This window comes from Hemitrygon akajei, chromosome 10, assembly GCF_048418815.1.
Source record: "Hemitrygon akajei chromosome 10, sHemAka1.3, whole genome shotgun sequence".
NCBI lineage: Eukaryota > Metazoa > Chordata > Chondrichthyes > Myliobatiformes > Dasyatidae > Hemitrygon > Hemitrygon akajei.
In genome coordinates, this window is record NC_133133.1 from 35,144,368 (window position 1) to 35,165,108 (window position 20,741).

At 38.2% G+C, this 20,741-nt stretch overlaps 1 protein-coding gene across 6 annotated transcripts in view; it reads right to left on the reverse strand.

Annotated features, from left to right (window-relative positions):
• The window catches only part of tenm1 (teneurin transmembrane protein 1), a 2,244,326-nt gene that overhangs the window by 642,250 nt on the left and 1,581,335 nt on the right, over window positions 1-20,741 (reverse strand). For all 6 annotated transcript variants that reach the window (XM_073058035.1, XM_073058034.1, XM_073058032.1 and 3 more), the window contains one exon: window positions 17,923-18,183. In XM_073058035.1, coding sequence (XP_072914136.1) covers window positions 17,923-18,183 — 261 coding nt within the window. The remainder of the gene's footprint in view (window positions 1-17,922; window positions 18,184-20,741) is intronic.

Consider the following 20,741-nt stretch of genomic DNA (forward strand, 5'->3'; position numbering starts at 1 on the left):
GGCAATGTCAGTATTTATTACCTATCCATTATTGCCCCTGAAGTGAGATAACATTGAAGAGTCAATCAACTTGCAATATCTGGAGTCATACAGAGCCCAGGCTGTGCAAAGCTAGCAGTTTTCTTCCCTGAAGGGTTTTATCAAACCAAACATTAGCTTCACAGCAATCCAGAGGTTTCATGATTAAGACAAATTTTCCATTTTAAATTCTGCACTGCCATCATGGGAAACAAACATATGAATAGGTTCTATGGTTACATTTAATGCTAGAAAAATATATACAGTATACATCCTGAAATTACATATTGACCTAAGCCTAAACCAGTTGTTTTAGAATTTGGGCATATAGCCTAGCTATTTATTTTTCAAACTTCCTTACAACAAAAGGGGCCATTCAGCCCATTGAGTCTATGCTCGTCATCAGGCCAATCTAATTAATCTTATTTCATTATACTTGCTTGCCATTCATGCTCTCTCGTGCCCTTCAGCACTCCCCAGTTCTCCAACAGAGCACTTGTGCTCTGATCTTTTGTTGTGTACACTCGGGGTTATTTCCAGCAGACAATTAATCTGCCAACTGGCCTGCCTTTGATATGCGGGGGAAGCCAGAGAAAGGAAGAACAGAGAAATTCCACAGAAGACAGAGATCAGGATGCTGGAGTAGTGAGGAATCAGCACTAAATGTTGCACCATTTTACAGTACTTCCCCTTACACATATTTGACACTTGCAAATAAACATAAATAAGACCTCTAAAATATCTCTTTTAGGCCTAGACTTTTTCCAATATTGTAATCAATGTTTAAAGTTCTAGAATTAAGTTTGGTGTCTCTGAGACATAAGGAAGAAAAAATGACAGGAACTTTTTTGTCACTGTTTTCTTGGCTCATGCTGGCAGCAGTGTATGTGCGAACAACGTACCAGGCTTCTGTGATATGTTAGAAGCTGAAACATATTAAGTTGTTATGGAGTGAGGGTACTTGGGGTTATGCTCCTAATCAGTGATGGCATTTCCACTAGGTGAGTCAGGCAGAAAAGGAGAGAAAGCAAGAAAAAATATTCATAAGCCTTCTTTTTATCAATGCAAACTGCCCTTGCCTTTTTCTTTTGACGTCGTACCACGGCAACATATTGCACTGTGCTCAAGGAGAGTTCCTTCACATTATTATAGAGGGGCTTATTTGCTGCATCATTGCATAATAGAACCGAAGAAATGCCACATTACAAGTCAGTTTCAGGCATTAGATACATACATTACACTCTGGAATAGTAGAAGCATTTTATTAGCAGCAAGGCAAGCTGTATTATCATTTTACAGTGCAGCCATCCATGTGCTAAGGAGGTTGTATTGCTTTCTATTGGATCATCATGACTTTCTTCAAAAAAGTCAAATTGACAATAGCACAGCATACCAGAACATTGACCTCAACCTTGAGATTTGTATTGAAACAAACCCACATGACTGCTGACATCCACCCTGGTCAACAACTGTCACTGACAGTTACTGTCAAATATCAAATGACCCCTGAATGTCCCAAAATGATATTGAACCAATTAAGTAGTTTTCAAATATATCCAATGTAAGAAATTCTCTTACTCTCTAAGAGGTTTAATTGAGTGCACATTGATTTAACAAACTATGAATGCAAATGAATAGCTGGTTGTCTGGTGCCAAAGCAACAATGCTACAATAAGAGGAATGTTTGAGATTGAACAGGATTGGACAGGAGAGCTAGAAAGTGAAAGGGAGAGTGCTAAGGAACACTGAATGAGAAATGAAGTGTGTATATTTCAGATGAGTTGAATTATATGCTGAAAAGTGACCAGCACAAAGGTATGATAATGGAAACAACACCATCACATCAATGTTCACCAGCGAAGGAGTATAATGAAAGAAAATAATGGATTATTCCTTCAGAAGGAAACATAGAAAATAGAATGCAAATTAACATATAAGAATCTGGGTTTGAAAGTACTGAGGGTGTCAGTATCCAAAGTTCAGTAATTTGGGTCCATTATTGCTTCCAATGGTGTTACCACCAAGTTATCAGAAAATTGGCAAATATACAGTTAAAAATGTGTTTTCAGTTTGACTACTGTGTTAAAATGCTGAGCAGAACAGCACCCAAGGGCAGCTATCTGCAGACATTGTAGCTGCAAGGAAGCAAAGGAAGTAAGTCACAATATTAAATAACTCTTTCCATTGCAGCACCATAAGGGATTGCCACAGAGGTGAAGAAGGCTGTGGTGCAGGGTGGCATGTGCCTTCGGGCCACATCTTCATAAAGTTTGACCTGATTGATTCAGTCCATGCCATATGTAGCCCATTGTTGAAATATGAGCTCGGTATTCAGGAAGAGATCACAGAATATTTGTACTGTGCTTGGTTTTGAGAATGCAATCTCTGAGATCCAGCAGCTGGATAGTAAGTAAGTGGAAAGAATTCAAGTAAGCACAGGCAGACAATAGGTAAGCACAGGACTCTTTAATTTATGTCTCTTGACCAAATTACTGCAAGTTTTGCTCCTTTTGTTAATGGGAGTTAAAAACATAGGTCATGGGTTGCATATTGTTTAGACATTTGCCATCAATAAAACTGAAATGAGCACGGTGCACATTGATGATGTCTTCATATATTTAAATAACACTGGAGAAATAGTTCCTGGACATGCAATTTCCCCATGTGCAGAACCTTCACCAGAATAGGTGTATGAAGTGGCTTTTATTTGCAATTTGTGCATAAAATTCAAGTGTTATGTACTTCAATTTTTACGTTAGATAGTTAAAAAGCAATCACAACAAGCAACCTGGAAGCACATGGTATGTTGGTCTTTCAGAAACTAGGGTTACATGTTGGGAAGGCCACAATTATGTTGGTTTTTGCAATTAAGGTGTTGTACGTAATTTTGATTACTATATTCTGCCTTGTAAAACATTGCAGTGGAGATTCATTGCATTACTTTATGGGCTGGAGACATGATCCATGAGGAAAAATTAAGTTGGATGGGCCCATGTTCTCTGCAGTTCAGAAGAATGGGAGGTAGTGTGCTAAAAGCGTGTTTGATTCTGAGAAGATTGCTGAAAGATTGTTACCTCCAAATACAGGGTCAATAAATGGGGACCCATTCTCATGATTATAAGACCAACCACTTAAAACTGCAGAAAGTTTCCTTTGCTCGGAGAGTTGTTAAACCTTTGGAATTCTCTGGAGCTGAGGGTGCAGATTACTCTGAGGGCAAACCTTCCCTTAATTTCAGCAAAACCGATTAACTTCAGGAATGAGAGAAGTACACATGTTGCTGACTACATCACTGATGATGAGGTTGAGAGAGTTTCAGGTTCCTCAAAGTGAACATCCCCAATTGCCTGTCTTGGTTCCATACCACCAGGTTCAGGAACGGTTATAACTCTTCAGCCATCAGACTCCTGAACCATAAGACATAGACCAGAACACAAGGAGCAGAATTAGGCTACTTGTCTCATCAAATCTGCTCCACTATTCCATCATGGCTGATTTATTATCCCTCTCAACTCTATTCTTTTGCCTTCTCTTCATAACTTCTGACAAACAGTGAGGATAACTTCACTCCCTTTAATACTAAACTTGTGGTAAACCATGTATATCTGTCTGGACATGCCCCTCTGCTGACTGCTCCTGTGGCTCCTTCCACAAACCCCTGGATAAAGGCGATTGGAGGCACTGCTCCTCCCACTGTCCAGGGCAGTCATCCAGCATGGACGTGGTATATTTTACTGCTAATAAAAGACTTTCAGTATTTACTCTACTTGCAGTCTTTTGGAGTTATTGATAGTGCATCAGAACTGACTCCACAACTCATAGAGTCCTCACTTTCAAGGACACTACAGCTCAGTATTATTTATTTGATTTTTATTATTTGCATAATTTGTCTTATTTTGCACATCTGTTGTCAGTTTTTGGTATTTAGAGTTTTTCATAAATTCTATTGCATTTCTTTATTTTCCTTTAAACGCCTGCAAGAAAATGAATCTCCATTTGGCAAGGTATATGAAAGATGAATCACTCCTTTATAACCATGAGTACAGAATAATTATCTACAAAACGAACACAATTTGAAATAAAAAACACAAGGTACAAGACCACAAGCAAGAATTTGAACTTCAAAGAGGAGAGAAAATTTTAAATATAGGTTCTCTGCAGGTTATGAAACGTTTCCATTCCTATGAACTGTTTGTAACCTGAACGGTCTACAAGTTGAAATGTTGCTGCAAACCAGCTTCTCACACAACAGAAGATACCTGCAGCTCTACGGCAGCCAGCAAATGCATCCTGCCAGTCTCCCATATGCTCATTTGTATGCATGGGCTGTATTTAAGTCAGGCATTTGTAAGCTTGGAACAACCTGTAATTAGTTCATACAAGAAATGTTCATACAAGGCACATTTCTGAATACCTTAAGAAAATAATACGAGCCAAGTAATACCAGTTAGAATTTGAGGCAAATACCCTAAAACCTACCAAGAGAAGAAAAATAATATTAGATCACACAAAAACAAGTTGAAGGGAAATTCAGAGGTCAGACAGAGCATAGCTATAGAGACAAAATATAAAAACAATTCTTGTTAGTATACTGTTCACAGTATTTTGTGTAGACAGACCCATTGTTTACAGTGCACACACTTAGTCATAAATTGTGCAAGACTTTGTATGGTAGATGAATCCTATCCAAGAAATTCAGGTTTTAGTATTAAATTAAAACGTAAACTTGAAGAACTGAAAGACCAACCCATCTGACACCATGCAATGTTCTATGATTCAGATGAAAATAGATAAACCTGTTTTGTATTTTTATATTATGAATGTTTGCTATTTCAGCCATAAATGATTAGTATAACCTAACATGTTAGAGTTGATTACGCCTTTGGAAGTTACTTGCAAGTTAATCATTTATAAAATTTGTTACTGCTCAAATGCTCCAGTCCAGTTAACTTATAGATACTCAATCTAGTATTGACTTCCAACAGAAATTGAATATGAATAGGATTATTTGCTGAACACACAAAGGGACTTCAAATTAAGAATTAGACAAAATTGTAAGCATTCTGAATGATTACTTCCCCTATTATTCTCAAGAGAGGATGTGAACAGTAGGTTACCTCGCCAAAGTAAGATGAGAACCTGTAAGATGAAAATTAAAGACATTCGTCAAAGGCTAAAAAGCAAATACACGCAAACAAGTATTTTTCTTAATCTTGTGTTGAGAATGATTAATGAAGAGAATACAAGATACTGGTAATCATTGTAAATGAGTCAATGTATGCTAGGGAAATGCCAGTTGTCTGCAAACGGGTTAATTTGATTTCTACATCAGCAAGATTGACAAAATGAAGACAGACAGCTATGGATCTATTCATCACTACGGTTCCATATAAATAAAATTGATTATCAGGAGAAAACTTCAAGTAAACTAAGCTAATAAACAGCAGCTAAAATATAAGATGGTCTACACTAAAGATCGTTGATTCTTTTAAGTAGCAACCAAAGTCAATTATTGTAAATGCTCTGACTTTGCCGAGAGAGCTAGAAATTCTTCAATGCAGAAGAAGGCTATTTGTGGTAGCCTGTGGTGAACAGTGATTTATATTCTAAATGCTCACCATTGTATTTATTATCACTATGTTAGGCAACATCACAATCAAAACAAAAATAATTAGCCCATTTCAGTTATGAAACCAGTGGAAGCAATCAATGGAACATAATGCAGAGCAGAGAGAAGATCAATTAGACTGTCAAGGAACTGAACATTTCAAAGTTTAAAAGGCTACTTTTCTTCATGCAATGCTCAACCAAACTAGTATAATAAGAAACCATTTTTTATCACAATGGTTTTATATATAAATAAGTTATGTGAATGATTAAACTCTATGTAATTATGGAAATTCATCATTTTTAAAAACTTACTTCCAAATGGTTTCATGGAAGTTATTCTCCACCCTGACCTTTTCAATTTTCTCTCCTGCCTAGAGGGAATTAACTTTTACTCGGATATAACCACAATTCGGCTTTGTTTGCAAGTGATTCTTTTTCACATAAGTCCAAAATAATACTGCAAGGGCAAGATTTAAGCTCCAGCACACCAATCCTACAGCTCAATTGGTAGAATATATAAAGGTGTAGACTATTTTCTAAACAGGGAGAAAATTCAGAAATCAGAGGTGCAAAGCAACTTGAGAGTTCTTGTTGAGGATTCCCTGAAGGTTAAGTTGCAGATTGAGTTGGTGTAATTTATTTCAAGAGGACTGGAATATTAAGAGCAAGGATGCACTGCTGATTATTTATAAGGCATTGGTCAGACCACCCTTGGAGTATTGTGAGTTGTTTTGTGTCCCTTATCTAAGAAAAATGAGTTGGATTTGGAGAGGGTCCAGAGAGGGTTCACATAAATAATTCTGTGAATGATAGTGTTATCATATTGTATTAGGAGTGTTTGATGGCTCTGGGCCTGTATTGGCTGAAGAATGGGGGGAGGGGATCACATTGAAACCTATTGAATATTGAAAGGTCCAGATAGGGTGGACGTGGAGAGGATGTTTTCTATAATTGGCGAGTCTAGGACCAGATGGCACAGTCTCAGGATATAGGAATATCCATTCTGAACAGAGATTAGGAGGAATTTCTTTTAGCCAGAGAATGGTGAATCTGCAGAATTCATTGCCAAGGATGGCTGTGGAGGCCATGTCATTGAGTATATTCAATATGGGAGTTGATAGATGGATTTTTGGTTAGTCAAGATATCAAAGTTTATGGGGAGAAGGCAGGATAATGAGGTTGAGAAGGGTAATGAATCACCCATGATGGAATGGCAGAGTAGACTCAATAGGCAAAAAGGATTAATTCTGCTCCTATGTTATATGATCTTATGGTCTGACATCAACAATTGCTTATGAATGCACTATCACTTGGGATGACATTGAGTCAGGGTACAAGTAAGTAGGATGCATAGGGAGCCAAATGTGATATGGAAAACACATAAAAATCTAAACAAAGTGGGAAAGGATGGTCCTACAAGGATCAGTGCAGGATCATTATTATTCACGATTTATAAAAATGATTCAAACTGTGGAATCAAAAACAATTTTCAGATTTGCTATGATGTCAGATTGGTAGTGTATTGCAATAAGAAAATGTTAAGGAAATTACAGGTTGGACCTATAATGAGAAAATTAATTTCAATATAGATTAATGAGAGAATTCTATCACATAATGCAACATTAATGTGTTAAGTAATCATCAGATGTAATAACCTTTAATTTTGCAAAGTTGTTCTGGATCCTCCATGCATACAAAACACCTACAGATGGAGGTCCCTGGACATATGTACTGGCATACCGTGCTATATAACTGATATAGAATCTGGTCTTCACAATAGATGAAAGATCTACCTTGGTGAAATTTAAAGGGGACCTATTTGGAAACTGGTGCCCTTTTAAGTTAAAATCATCTTTCTCACCACAGGTCTGCATCAGGCACACCCTCACCCTGCCCTGTGGAGAAAAACAATTAAACACACTGCATACAAAAGTTCCCCTATCTAAAGGTTGGACTCTTACTTGATATACCACAGTTATTATGCTAAATCCTGAAATTGATTTTAAAATGAAAGCAATGTATAATTTTGGAAAGTAAAACTTTAAGATGTGCATGGAGAATCAGACTAAATCAAAGTGGAAAGAGCTAGGAAGTGAAATCATTGAAAGTAAGCACTTGCTCAATTCAGGGGGCCACAGAAGAAAATGAAGATTACCTTGCTCAGAAGCCTTATAAGAGGTTGTAGGACCAGTTGAAATGTATACATTTAACATCTGTAAAATGCCAAGAGAGGGATGGCTATATTTTTCTTTAAAACTAATATCATTAATAAATATTCACTCGAACAACTGGCAAAACATGTCACCTCAGAAAAGTTGCCAGAAAATTTTGTTTTCCATTTGGGGGACAATCACTTTCTGACAGGTCTTTTTTCAGTGAAAGAACCAAGTTGATGCTAAATTATGGATGATTTTTTTGATTTTGATTTATAATCGCTATAAATTGAATCAAGATACCCAAACTCTTCTCAGTAAGGATCCTTAAGGATATTAGCTCCTAATGTGGTATAATAAAATTTTCATACCCCAGTAACCACTTAATGCATTGGCATAATTTTTAACTACATGAAATACTTAAATAGTAACATTGTACATTTTAGGTTTCAGGTCTGAATAGGGTTATAATTTCATAAATATTAAAACAATTTGCAGCTATTATCATCTGGTACTACAGGGGTTTGCAATATAAATTTTGGTGTCACACAAATCTATGAATACTTTATATCCATTAGGATCCATTATGGGATTAGCTAACAAAGACTAGTGGCTTTATAAATAGAAATTATGAATAGCACGTCAATCTACACAATACCACACAAAGTTATTTACAGTAGATGAGAAATCAAATTCCAAGCACTTGATGTAAAAAAGAAGTTTTGAATATATAATGCATCAGTCAGCCTCTGAAAATGACAGGATGACATTTTACTTGGAATTCTAAAGGGTATCTGCCAAAAATATTCATCTGGAAGTCTTTAAATCATGTTCAAGCTCAAGTTTAAATGACTTCCAATACATTTGCAAGTTATTCTGCAATCACCTCGTTCATTTACTGTTGTCTTTTAGTTCCAGGTTAAAGGTAATCAAGGATGAGAAAAGGTAATATCCTCTTCAAACTAAAATAAAAAGTAAGATGGCCTATTACAAAAATTAGATAAATTCTGACTCGGGAAGCCTTAAAATACTTTTCACAATTGTTTCATAAATATTAACCTTAGTCCAGTCAGGTCAAATCTTCCTCTCAAAGATTTTGCATGTATGATATTAATTGAAACCTCCAGCTTCATTTTTAATTTAGGGTGGCAGTCATACAGGCAAGATCAAGGAGGAGAGAGAGAAAAGGAATGGGGGCAGGGGAATCTGTCCCAATTTTGGATACAATAGTCCTCTATGAGTTTAACCTCAGGGTTTCATCTGATCATTGTGCAGCAATCTTCTGTCCAAAAGACACTGTAAAGCAACTTCTGGACAAAACACGAGCCAAGTACCAGGCACGACAAAGATACTGAATGGGGACTGATGCAATAGTCCTCACCAGTCAGCTCACTGACTGACAGGAGAATAAAGAGTGCATGCAAGTAAGAAAGGACTTGTATGAAATATCCTGGGACAGTTTTTCCTTCATAAAAGTAAAAGCACTGACCTATTTGGGCTCTGATGCCTGCTGTGAATGTTACAATAATCTCCAAATAGGCTCTGGCAAACTGGTAATCACAAAACAACTGAAATAATTAAAGGAGGACGTTAGCCGGCATCTTTTGTACCTGCTCTGACAAGTAAAAAAGATAAATATTAACCTCATTATTCCAGCAGGAAAGGAGTAGGAGAGGTATGCTCCTGTTTTACACACAATAAATTTTATTTCTGATTTTTTTTGTTCATTCAGTGGGTGTTACTGGCATGGTCAGTATCTACTCTTTATCTACACTGTCATTGTAATTATAGTGCTCGTGGGCAGAGAGTTCTGGGGATATGATTCAGCAATGATGAATAAAAGATAATCCATTTCCAGGTCCTCTTCTGTTCGCCAGGTCTTCTCATGTATTATTGGTTTAATTGTGTTCAAAATTTTTCACAAAAAGATGTGACTGAACTACTGAGTTTTGATCTCTTTTTTTTTATTGTGGGGCAACCTATTTCTTCCTACAACACATTGCTTTTGCTGTTTACTATTCTCATGGTCCTGTGTAATAGTTCTGTTTGATGTGCCTAATGTCACTATTCAAAATCTCTAATATAATCTACATTGTGTCAAGTTTAGTCTCCATGCATGATTGCAATATTTATATGAAGGACATTTTGTTGCGCAAGTTTGCAGCTGGAATGAAATACAATTCAAGCGCTCTAGGTGGGTCACTGTTTTCCATGAATGTCCAGTTTTGGACTACAGTATTTGATCAGTACAGAATCCATCTCATTCAACATTGTGGTGTTACACATCTGATGGAATATGCCCTTTTTTGAGAAAATGCATCCTTAAGTCAGGGTACATTCTTAAAGTCACCAATGGAATGACAGAACTATTGAGTGGCTAGTTCAGTCACTCTTACTGATTAAATTTGAAGCCTGCTTGCCAAAAGAAAATACTGTGAATTTGCTACTCTCAAGTTTTAGAGTCATAGAACAATACAGGACAGAAAGAGCCCTTGGGTCCATCTAGTTCATGCTGAGCTATTAATCTTTCTAGTCCCAATAGTCTGCTTTCTGAACCTAACCCTCCATACCCCTCCCATCCATGTACCTATCAAAATTTCTCATAAATATTGAAATTGAACCCACATCCACCACTTTCACTGGCAGCTTATTGGACATTCTCACCAACCTCTGAATGAAGAAGATACCCCTCACATTCCCCTTAAACATTGCTTCTTTCACACCTAACCTATGACCCCTCATTCTAGTCTCAACCAATCGCAGTGGAAAAATCCTGCTTACATTTACTTTATGTATACCCTACATAATTTTGAATACCTCCATCAAATTTCCCCTCAATCTTGTATGTTCTAGGAAATAAAGACCTAACATATTCAATCTTCCCCGATAACTCAGGTCCTCAAGCGCTGCTGACATCCTTGTAAATTTTCTCTTCATTCTTTCAATCATTTTGATATACAGGTGGTCCCTGACTTTCTAGTGTTCACTTTACGACAGCTTGCTGTTACGAAAGACCTACATTAGTATCTATTTTCGGTAACCAAATAGGATTTTCGCTTTTATGAAAAAAAGACGCCCATTTTATACGTGTGTTTACCCCGAGAAAGACTACCATGACCATGAAGTCTTGTGTGGGCAGTTGTGTGTGCATGCGTGTATGTGCGTAGGCGTGTACGTGCCAATTTCTTTTTCTCCAAATCGATTTTGGCTCTCTGTCTTCCCGATTTTGATAAGTGAAACCACACTGTACATGCAATATTTCTACTTTATATGGCTGTGTCTTTATCATATCATTCCTGCTTTTACTATATGTTGGAGTTATTTAAAGTTTTATGTGCTATTTGGTATGATTTGGTAGGTTATTTTTTGGGTCTGGGAACGCTCAAAAATTTTTCGCATATAAATTAATGGAAATTTCTTCTTCACTTTATGACATTTCAGCTTACAAATGGTTTCATAAGAATGCTCTACCTTCGGATAGTAGGGGAATCCTGTATTTCCTGTAGGTTAGGTGACCAGAAATGCACACAGTACTCCAAATTAGGCCTCAGCAATGTCTTTTTCAACTTCAACATAACATTCTAACTCGTGTACTTAAAACTTTGATTTATGAAGTCCAATGTGCCAATAGCTCTCTTTACAACTTTATCTAGCTGTGAAGTTACTTTCAATGAATCAGGGATCTGTATGCCCAGGTCTATTTCTTTTACTATACTGCTCAGTGCCCTGCTGCTCACTGTGCAATTCTTACCCTGGTTTACCCTCCCAAAATGCAACCCCTCACACCTGTCTGCATTAATTTCCACCTGCCATTTTCCTAGCTGATGCAGGTCCCACTGCAAACTGTATACTGTAATTGATTTAGTTATTTGTTTATTATTATTATTTATTTTGGTTTTTTTCTTCTATATTATGTATTGCATTGAATTGCTGCTGCTAAGTTAACAAGTTTCACGTCACATGCCGGTGATAATAAACTTGATTCTGAGTCGGAGTCTGAACTTTCATAGCTTTCCCTGCTCTCTACTGCACCACTAATCTTGGTACCATTTACTCTTTTGCTGACCCGGTTTACTACATTATCATTCAAAGCTTTTATGTAGATGACGACCATCAACAGACCCAGGACTGATCCCTGTAGCACACCGCTAGTCACAGGCCTCCAGTCAGAGAGTGAACTATCTACAAATGCTCTCTGGCTTCGTCCAGGACATCTAATCCAATTTACTACCTCATCCTGAATGCCAAGTGGCAGAATCCTCCTTACCAACTTCTCCATCGCCCTTTGCTAAAGTCCACTGCCTTGTTTTCTCTTAATTTCCTCGAAAAACTCTATAGGACTGGTTAGACTCGATCTAATGCACACAATGCTATTTTCACTATTCCTAATCAGTCCCGGTCTATGCAAATAGTATGCTTATATATCCGATCCCTTAGAATACCTTCCAATAATATTCCCACCACTGATCTTAGACTTACAGACTTATAATTTCTTGGCTTGTTCTTAGTGTTACGTATCCCGTAACTGGATCACTTACCAGCAAAGATAGAGAGGTCCGCTGAAGTCTGATGGTACCATTTTTAAACTTTTTTATTTATAAAGGGGCACAAAAGTAAGGTTAATACAAACATTCAGATAACATACGTCGTCAATACTCAATCTAAAGTGCAGGTATAGTAATAATCAATAAGAAATAAGCTCTATCGTTGTCTAGGGGTAATGTATATATTGTCCGCTGTATATCTAAAAGTCTCTTGCGGTCACTGCAGTTCCACCAGCTGCCGTCTTGTGTGGTGTTGTGCTGGTGCACTTTTGTTGGAGAGAGAGAGATAGAGATTGAATGGAACAGTTACCCGGCGGGTTTTTCCAACCTTTATGAGTTCGATCCGTCGGAGTCTCGTTGGAGAATGGCCGCTCACTTGTGGCCTCTCCTGTAGCTAAGCCGTTCTTCCGTGGTGAGGTCGCCAATCCCAGGCAAGGAAAAGATGCACACGAACCCCCCCCCCGGCTGTCGCTATTAAACGCTGTCACAGGATTTCTAGCGTGTCTTCTGGTGCGTCTGGGGGGCCGTCTTTACAACCCCTCTTTTATCTGAACTCACGGGGTCTCAGATGTCAATCAGGTTGGGATGATGCAATCTCTCTCCGTCTCTCCACCCACGTTGCCCTGAGGGCATACACGTAGTACAGTTCCCAATTCACAAAGGTGTCTCCACGAGACAATGACCACAGTCGCCAGCTTTTGCCTCGCCGTGAAACGAGGGACACCGCACGTATCTCTCTCTTCTCTTGGGTCATTGACCCCCCCCCTTCACTAGGGCTCTTGCGATTCTCACAAAGGAGGGGCTGGGGTCATAATATTAGAGACTTTTTTAAATATCAGAACAAAATTAGGTATCTTCCAATCCTCCAACACCTCATGTGTTGCTAAGGATGTTTTCAATATCTTTGCTAGGGCCCCTACAATTTCTACACTAGCCTTCCACAAGGTCCACAGAACACCTTGTCAGGCCCTGGGGATTTATCTACCCCAAATGGCCTCAAGACAGCAAACACCTCCTACTCTAATCTGTACACAGTGCATTACATCACTGATGTTTTGTCTCACTTCTCTAGACACCAAGTCCTTCTTTTGAGTAATAAAGACGCAAAACATCTAGTTAAGGTCATCCTGTCTCTTATGGCTCCATGCATACATGACCACTTTGATCCTCAAGTGGGAAAAAAATGTCTTTTGTTATTCTTTTTCTCTTAATATATCTGCAAAAGGCCTTGGGATTTTCCTTCACCTTGACTGCTAGAACAATATCGCACCTTCTTTTAGCCCTCCTGATTTCCTTCTTGAATGTTCTCTTGCCTTTCTTATACTCAAGTACCTCATTTGTTCCTTCCGGCCTATACCTGCTATGTACTTCCTCCTTCTTCTCCTTAACCAGAGTCTCAAGATCTCCCGGAAACCAAAGTTATCCTTGCCTTTTATTCTGACAGGAACATACAAGCTCTGTTCTCTCAAAATTTTATCTTCGAAAGCTTCCCATTTATCAAGCACACATTTGTCAGTAAACTAATTGTCCCAATCCACACTTGTCAAATCCATTCGGATCCATTAAAATCGGCCTTTCTGAAGTTTAGAATCTCAGCCTGAGGACCAGAACTATCCTTTCCATAATTATCTTGAATCTAATAGTATTGTGATCACTAGAAGCAACATGTTCCCCCAAACAAACTTTTATCACCTGCTCTGTCTTATTCCCTCACTGGAGATCTAGTATTGCACTTTCTTTAGTTGGAACCTCTATGTATTGATTTAGGAAACTTTCTAAACTCTATCCCATCAAGCCCTTTATAGTATGAAAGTACTATAATGGAGTGAACAGAACTGTTTGCAATATTCGAGATATGGCCCACTACAGTTTTATAAACCTGCAACGTAATTTCCTGACTTTTAAACACAATGCCTTGGCTAAGGGTGTCAGGGCAGAGACATGTCTCTACCAAAGGATGTGTTAGGTGTTCCTTCCCCTCCACTTGCCTGCAGGTTATCTTTGGGCAAGGGGTAGCTCCTGATCAGCGTCTTCACCTTTTCTGACCCCACATCCCCCTCCCCCATCAAAGTCACGTGACACTATGGTAGCAGGTAGTGGATGGTCGCATGAGCAGCTGGTGCATATTACATTTCCTGCTTATGTGACCACTGACACCAGGCAGACAATCTCTGAAATGTACTGAAAATGGCTGGGGTCGCCCAGCTTGTAAAGGCACTGCCCAGAAAAAGGCGATGGCAAACCACTTCTGCAGTAATATTTGCCAAGAACAATCATGGTCCAAAACCAGGATTGCCTACATCATAAGACATGGCACATGAAGACGATGATTCCTTGATTAATAAAGGCAAATATGCCATCTGCCTTCTGAACTGCTTTCTAAGAGCTATGAAGTTGGACCCCAAGATCCCTCTGCTCAGCAACACTGTTAATGGGCTTTCCTTTAGCTGTGTGCTGTCTCTTTACATTTGCAATTCAGCCATGTTGCCACTATATTTTTAATCTGGGCATACTCAGCTGGAATTAAATTTCCTAGCTCTTGTAGTGGGATTTCAAATTTGGTTTAAAGATTAATTGTTTAAATGATGGATGACAAGTACAGGAATGAAACTACATTACTGTACGATACTCTACTAACATCAGCCAAAGGTAAATCTAGCTAATCTGACCAGTCTCCAGTGAGAACTTTTGTTGAAATTAACTCTCTTGTTGTAATCAGGAGCTATAGCAGCAAGTTAGAATCTCAGTAGGTAAGCCCAACTTTAATTTAACTTTTCGGTTTCTGCGGCTCCAGCTAGGAAATTTAATTCCAGATAACTTAATTTATCTGGATTAATTATATAGTGGATACACTTGTGAATTTATAATTACCAGATTGTTATAAAAACATCTGGTTTACTAATATCTTAACACGATATGGTCCGTATTTGATTTCCCCATCACCGTCTGTGGATTGTTACATCCCAAGCAGAGGTCAACACTTTATCTTCAATATTCAATTGTTGAGAATCGCAGTGTGGAAACAGGCTCTTCAGATCCTGAAGTCCGCAATGGTGATCAAACATCTATTTACATTCAACCGATGTTAATACTTTCTTTTCATTTTTCCCAATTCCCATCAGCTCCTCCCTCAGGGTCTAGCAGTCACTTACACGCACTGCATATTTTTGGGATGTGGAGGAAACCATAGCACTGGGAGAAAGCATACAGTCACAGGCAGGGGTGTAGTGCTACCGGAGCTCACTGGAGTGCCACGCTGGCACCTCTGTAAAATAAACAAGCGGGGAATTTAACAGCGGACACATATTAAATAGAGGGAATTTTACGGAACCGGGGGTTGGGGAGAGGGGATGGCGGCTGGTGAGGAAAATACCACTAATAACATTAGGATATTTGATCATTTTTTGGTGAAATCCTGGAGCTGTGACTGTTTTTTAAAATTTAGGTAATTTGTGAAATTCCTCCTCGCTCGACCCGTTGTCCCAGCATACCCTGCTGTAGCCTCCCGGCATGTCACAGATTCTCAGTCTCTCTCCAGCACTCATTGTTTGAGCATTGTTTGCTGAGAAAATAAAAATCTTAGATCTTTTGGAGTGTGGCATGTCGCTTGCTGAAGTGGGCCGTAAGGTTGGTAAGAACGCAATGAACTTTTGCACAATAAAGCAGAAAGAAGCTGAAATTCGCAGAAGTGTTAGTGCTACCCCTACATCGGCAAAAATGGTCTCTCTGGTTCGTGATGAAGTGCTTGCAAAGACTGAGAAAGCATTAAATGTGTGGCTAGAGGACATGTCACAGAAGCATATCCCTGCTGATGGCAAAATTAAGCATGAAAAAGCACTTACCGGTAATCTCTATGAGCACCACTGTGAGGGGTTTGAGGAAAGTGAGGAGTTTAAGGCTAGTAAGGGATGGATGGCTATATTTGTTAAACTACATGGACCTCCTCTAGTTCAGTGGAATCCTGAGCCATATGTCACATCATGGCTGCGGTACCGCAGATCAGCAGATGACACCAGGACAAGAGTTGCTTCAGACCCCCGAACACATATTACACCTGAACCTTTGTGGAAATTATTGTGAAACTTCTCATTGGTGGCATTTGGTAAGCAGAAAATTACTTTTAAATTGGTAAAATACACAATTACTGTCTTATTCTTTACTTGCTTGATAATTATATTTTGTGATAATTAGTGAGTGCAACCGTGCAATACTTTGACATATTATTAAATTAAGTATTATATGTTTTGTTGTACCAGTTATACACTGAAATGTAGTGATCGGATATAATCTTGTTAATGTCTTAACTATCACCATATTTCTGTGGAGCTCTGGAATTCACATACTTCTTTCATCTTGGTTTAGTGCTTAACATCATAAGAAGACCTATTCATATTAAAAATATGTTATATAATTATAATTATTATATTCTTATTCATATATATATATGAATATATATGAGCCCTATTCATACACCCCCCCCCCACTCGTTACATGAACAGGTACACAAATTGTGTGTATATATAGAGATATATATATATGGAGAGAGAGAGAGAGAGAGAGAGAGAGAGATGATATAGGAAATGGCAAACATTTTGTCAGCTCCGGCCCTAAAAAAATTGGCAATGCACCCCTGGTCACAGGAGAATGTGCAAACACCACACATGGAGTATCAGAGGTCAGATATGGACTTGGGTATCTGGGGCTGTGTGGAAGTGGCTCAAACAGCTGTGTCACTGTGCCACCCTTCCAAGAATAATTAAAGATAATTTGCCATTGTGCCAATAAACGTGCAAAAGAAACCGGTTCTTTCATTCTATGCTTTTCCATCTATAGAGATTCAGTTTTCAAGAATGCTGCTAAATAACACGTTGATATATAATCAGATACATGGCTTTAAAGTTCAAAATTTTCCATTCTGTAGAACTAGGAAATGTGTATAAACTCTTGCTGTTCAAGTGTTCCCTGTCATTTTTGGAAGAGGAGCAGAGAGAAAATGCTGAAGACAAATAGCCACGCAATGAGGTAGAGTTAATTCACTTCTCTCACTGTCCAGCTTTTACAAAAAAAAAGTACTCAAGCCATTAATAAGTTCTTAAGTGTACTTCTGAACACTTGAAACAAATGGTGACTGTTTCTATTTCTCACACACCTCACCTATGATTCAAAGCACTGCAAATCAACACATCTAATTCAAATTTGTTTTTGTAAAGTATATTTTACACTTAGACGAAAAGCAGTGGAGACACCAGGGAGGTGTAAAATATCTGTAAATGATGACGGCTAATTAAAACTCTCCAAAATTTCAGAAATGCAACTTTGGCATCAAACTTTGGATGCAGACATAAAGTTGGCGCAAATTACAATCTTAAGTCAGCACATTTATTACACAATCCTATCCTGAGAACTTGTGAGGTAAGTACATGAATCTAATTGATATAATTCTCATCTAATGAATTGTCCTACAAAGTTACACAAAACCATATCAGAGCTCTGAAAAGAGCTCCAATTTTACTGTGCTTTTGTAATTAATTTTTGCATCAGCTGAAGGCGTCATTGCACCACAATATTTTACAGAAATGCTTAGTTTAAATCCTTACCATTTTCTGCATCAGACTTCCTTTCCTGTTCGGTGTCAGTGAGGGAAAGCATTGAATTTGCACGGCTTGACAGACAGGAGCTATGTTCAGATTTGATCTCTCGCATCCACAATCGTAAAGCATGTTCTGGAGATGCAGCTCCTTCTGTTTCAGTGTCGACATCAGATCCCACTATCATAGGGTATCCGTGTTGGGAAGGATCACATAGATCTGTCTGATACCCACCACACAACACTGATGGAGCTTCACAGAATTCCATTGCTAAGACAAAGAAAAAAAGAGAGGGGACAGAGTCAGTCATCAAGCTTATTGAATGAACACATTTAAAGTGCAGTTAACAGCACAATATGCCAGGTCACCTTTCAGCCTTCTCAGAAATTTCAGTACATAACATCAGCAGTGTATTAAGTAGACAATTATAAAATTCAGAATGATCAAATTTGTTTGTTGAAACACAGGAAAAATGTTCTTTCGGTGTATAATCTAAAATCAGTCCAGTGTTAATCATCAAATCATAGAAATGTATCGCAGAGAAGATTATTAGACCGATTGCCCCATCCTGGTTCCTTGAAAAATCACTTGTTTTAGACCTACTTTTCCCATAATTTGAGTTTCCCAAGCTAATACACAGGAGCCTTTTTAAAATGATTTATGGAATTAGCTTTTATCGCTTTTCCTCATGAAGCATTCCTGATCTTGACATCTCTCTGACTGGGAGTATTTTTCTTCATCTCCCCTCCAGATCTTTTGATGATAATTTTAAGTCTTTGACTTCTGGATATTGTCCCATTTGCCAGGGGGAATAGCTTTACTCTGTTCTATCTAGTCATTTCATCAGATCACGTCTTAAACCTCTTTGTCCTCATTTTATATTTTCCCATCTGTCCTAATAAATGAAGTCCCCAATCCCTAGAAACATCCTAGTGGATCTCACCTGTACCCCTTTAAAGTTCTTCACTTCGAGTGTGTTTCTCAGAAATATCTATATGAAATTTAAAATATGAAATATAAATGGCCTTGATAGAGTGGATGTGGAGAGGATGTTTCCTATGATGGTAGAGTCTAAGACCACAGGACACAACCTCAGAATAGAGGGGTGTCCTTTTAGAACAGAGATGAGGAGGAATTTCTTTAGCCAGATAGTAGTGAATCTGTGGAATTCTTTGCCACAGGCAGCCATAGAGCTCAAATCTTTATGTATATTTAAAGCAGAGGTTGATAGATCCTTGATTGGTCAAGGCATGAAGAGATTCGAGGAGAAGGCAGAAGATTGAGGCTGAGAGGAAAATTGGATCAGCCATGATGAAATGGTGCTGGCTTAGTGGGCCAAATGGCCTAATTCTGCTCCTATATCTTGTGGTCTTATGAACCACAGTTCTAAGATTCAGGCCTAACCAGAGATTTATATTATTCTAACCTGACCTTTATAATTCAATAATATGAAAACCAGCAGATGCTAGAATTTCAAGCAACACACAGAAAATGCTGGAGGAACTCAGCAGGCCCTAAATATTGACTGTTTGCTTTTTCTGTGGATATTGCCTGGCCTGCTGAGTTCCTCCAGCATTTTCTGTGTGTTGCTCTATACTTCAGTGTTGGAGTCTATGCTTCTGATGCAAATAATTGATATGCTTTTTAGCACCTTTCCAATTTGCTATGGTCAGCACAAGTGGTAAGTGGACATACCTAGAGCAGCTGATAGCATTGTTGTGTTGGGGGTTTGATCCTGACTTTGGAAACTCTTTGTTAGGATCCCACATCCAAAAGATATACTCATAGGTTAACTGGTTGCTGTTAATCACAACACTGTTTAGAGAAGTGGTGAAAACAGCAAAGAGAAATTGGTATGTACAGCAGGAGTAAGTTCTAGGGCAACAGAAAAGTAAGACTTGTAAAGGAAATGATGGAATTGCTCTGATCTGAGCCTTTTGGGCTGAATTAACACTACATGCCTTGCAGCAACTATGTGATTTTTAAGGACGTGCATATGGCGATGAAAGTTTCTCAGGCCATTTGTACCTAATTGATCTTATCGTTAATCGTAGTGTACCTACTTTCAAATTCTTCCTGAGTGCAGTGCTTCACACTTATTGGCCATGAGCTCCAGCTGCCATTTTTCTGCCAATGTCACCATTCTATCCAGTTTATCCACCAAACTATAAACAATGTTAATAGTCTGCCATGTTTTCTATCTTCCACAAACATTACATTGCTGCTTTCTATATATCAATCTAGACTGTCAATGAAAGAGACGATGATAATATCTGATGCTAAACTGATCAGAGGAATGCCTCTGTAAATTCAGCATGTTTACATTAAACTTACATAGCCCTCTACTTTCCTGCAATCATTCCAGGCAGCCTATTACTGAAGAAGTTCACAATTTAGCTTGTTATTGGCTCCAACAATGATGATAACTTACTTCCTTTGATCTCATCTTTCCAAAAGACCAGCTTGCCCATGTTCCTACTTGTGAAACCAAATTAGTCTAATCTTGTGACTGCCTGTAATACTGCTGCTGCCAACCTGCTGTGAGCTTCCTTTGGGATGTTGCTTCTTGACTTTGAAATTGTAGATGGTTATGCAAAATTACATAGATTTATTATAATAATTAGAAAAAATGCAAAAGTAAAAACAAGCATAATTTGGATAAGAGCTAAATGTTAATAAGAATTTGAGTTGATTGATTTTGACTAACGTTGTCTAGTTCTGACAAAAACTATCACTCAATGATTAACTTGTATGAACATTCATCATATTATATAACATGATTATATAAAATGATTTTGTGCCACTATGCCATTCATTGTACCTATGTA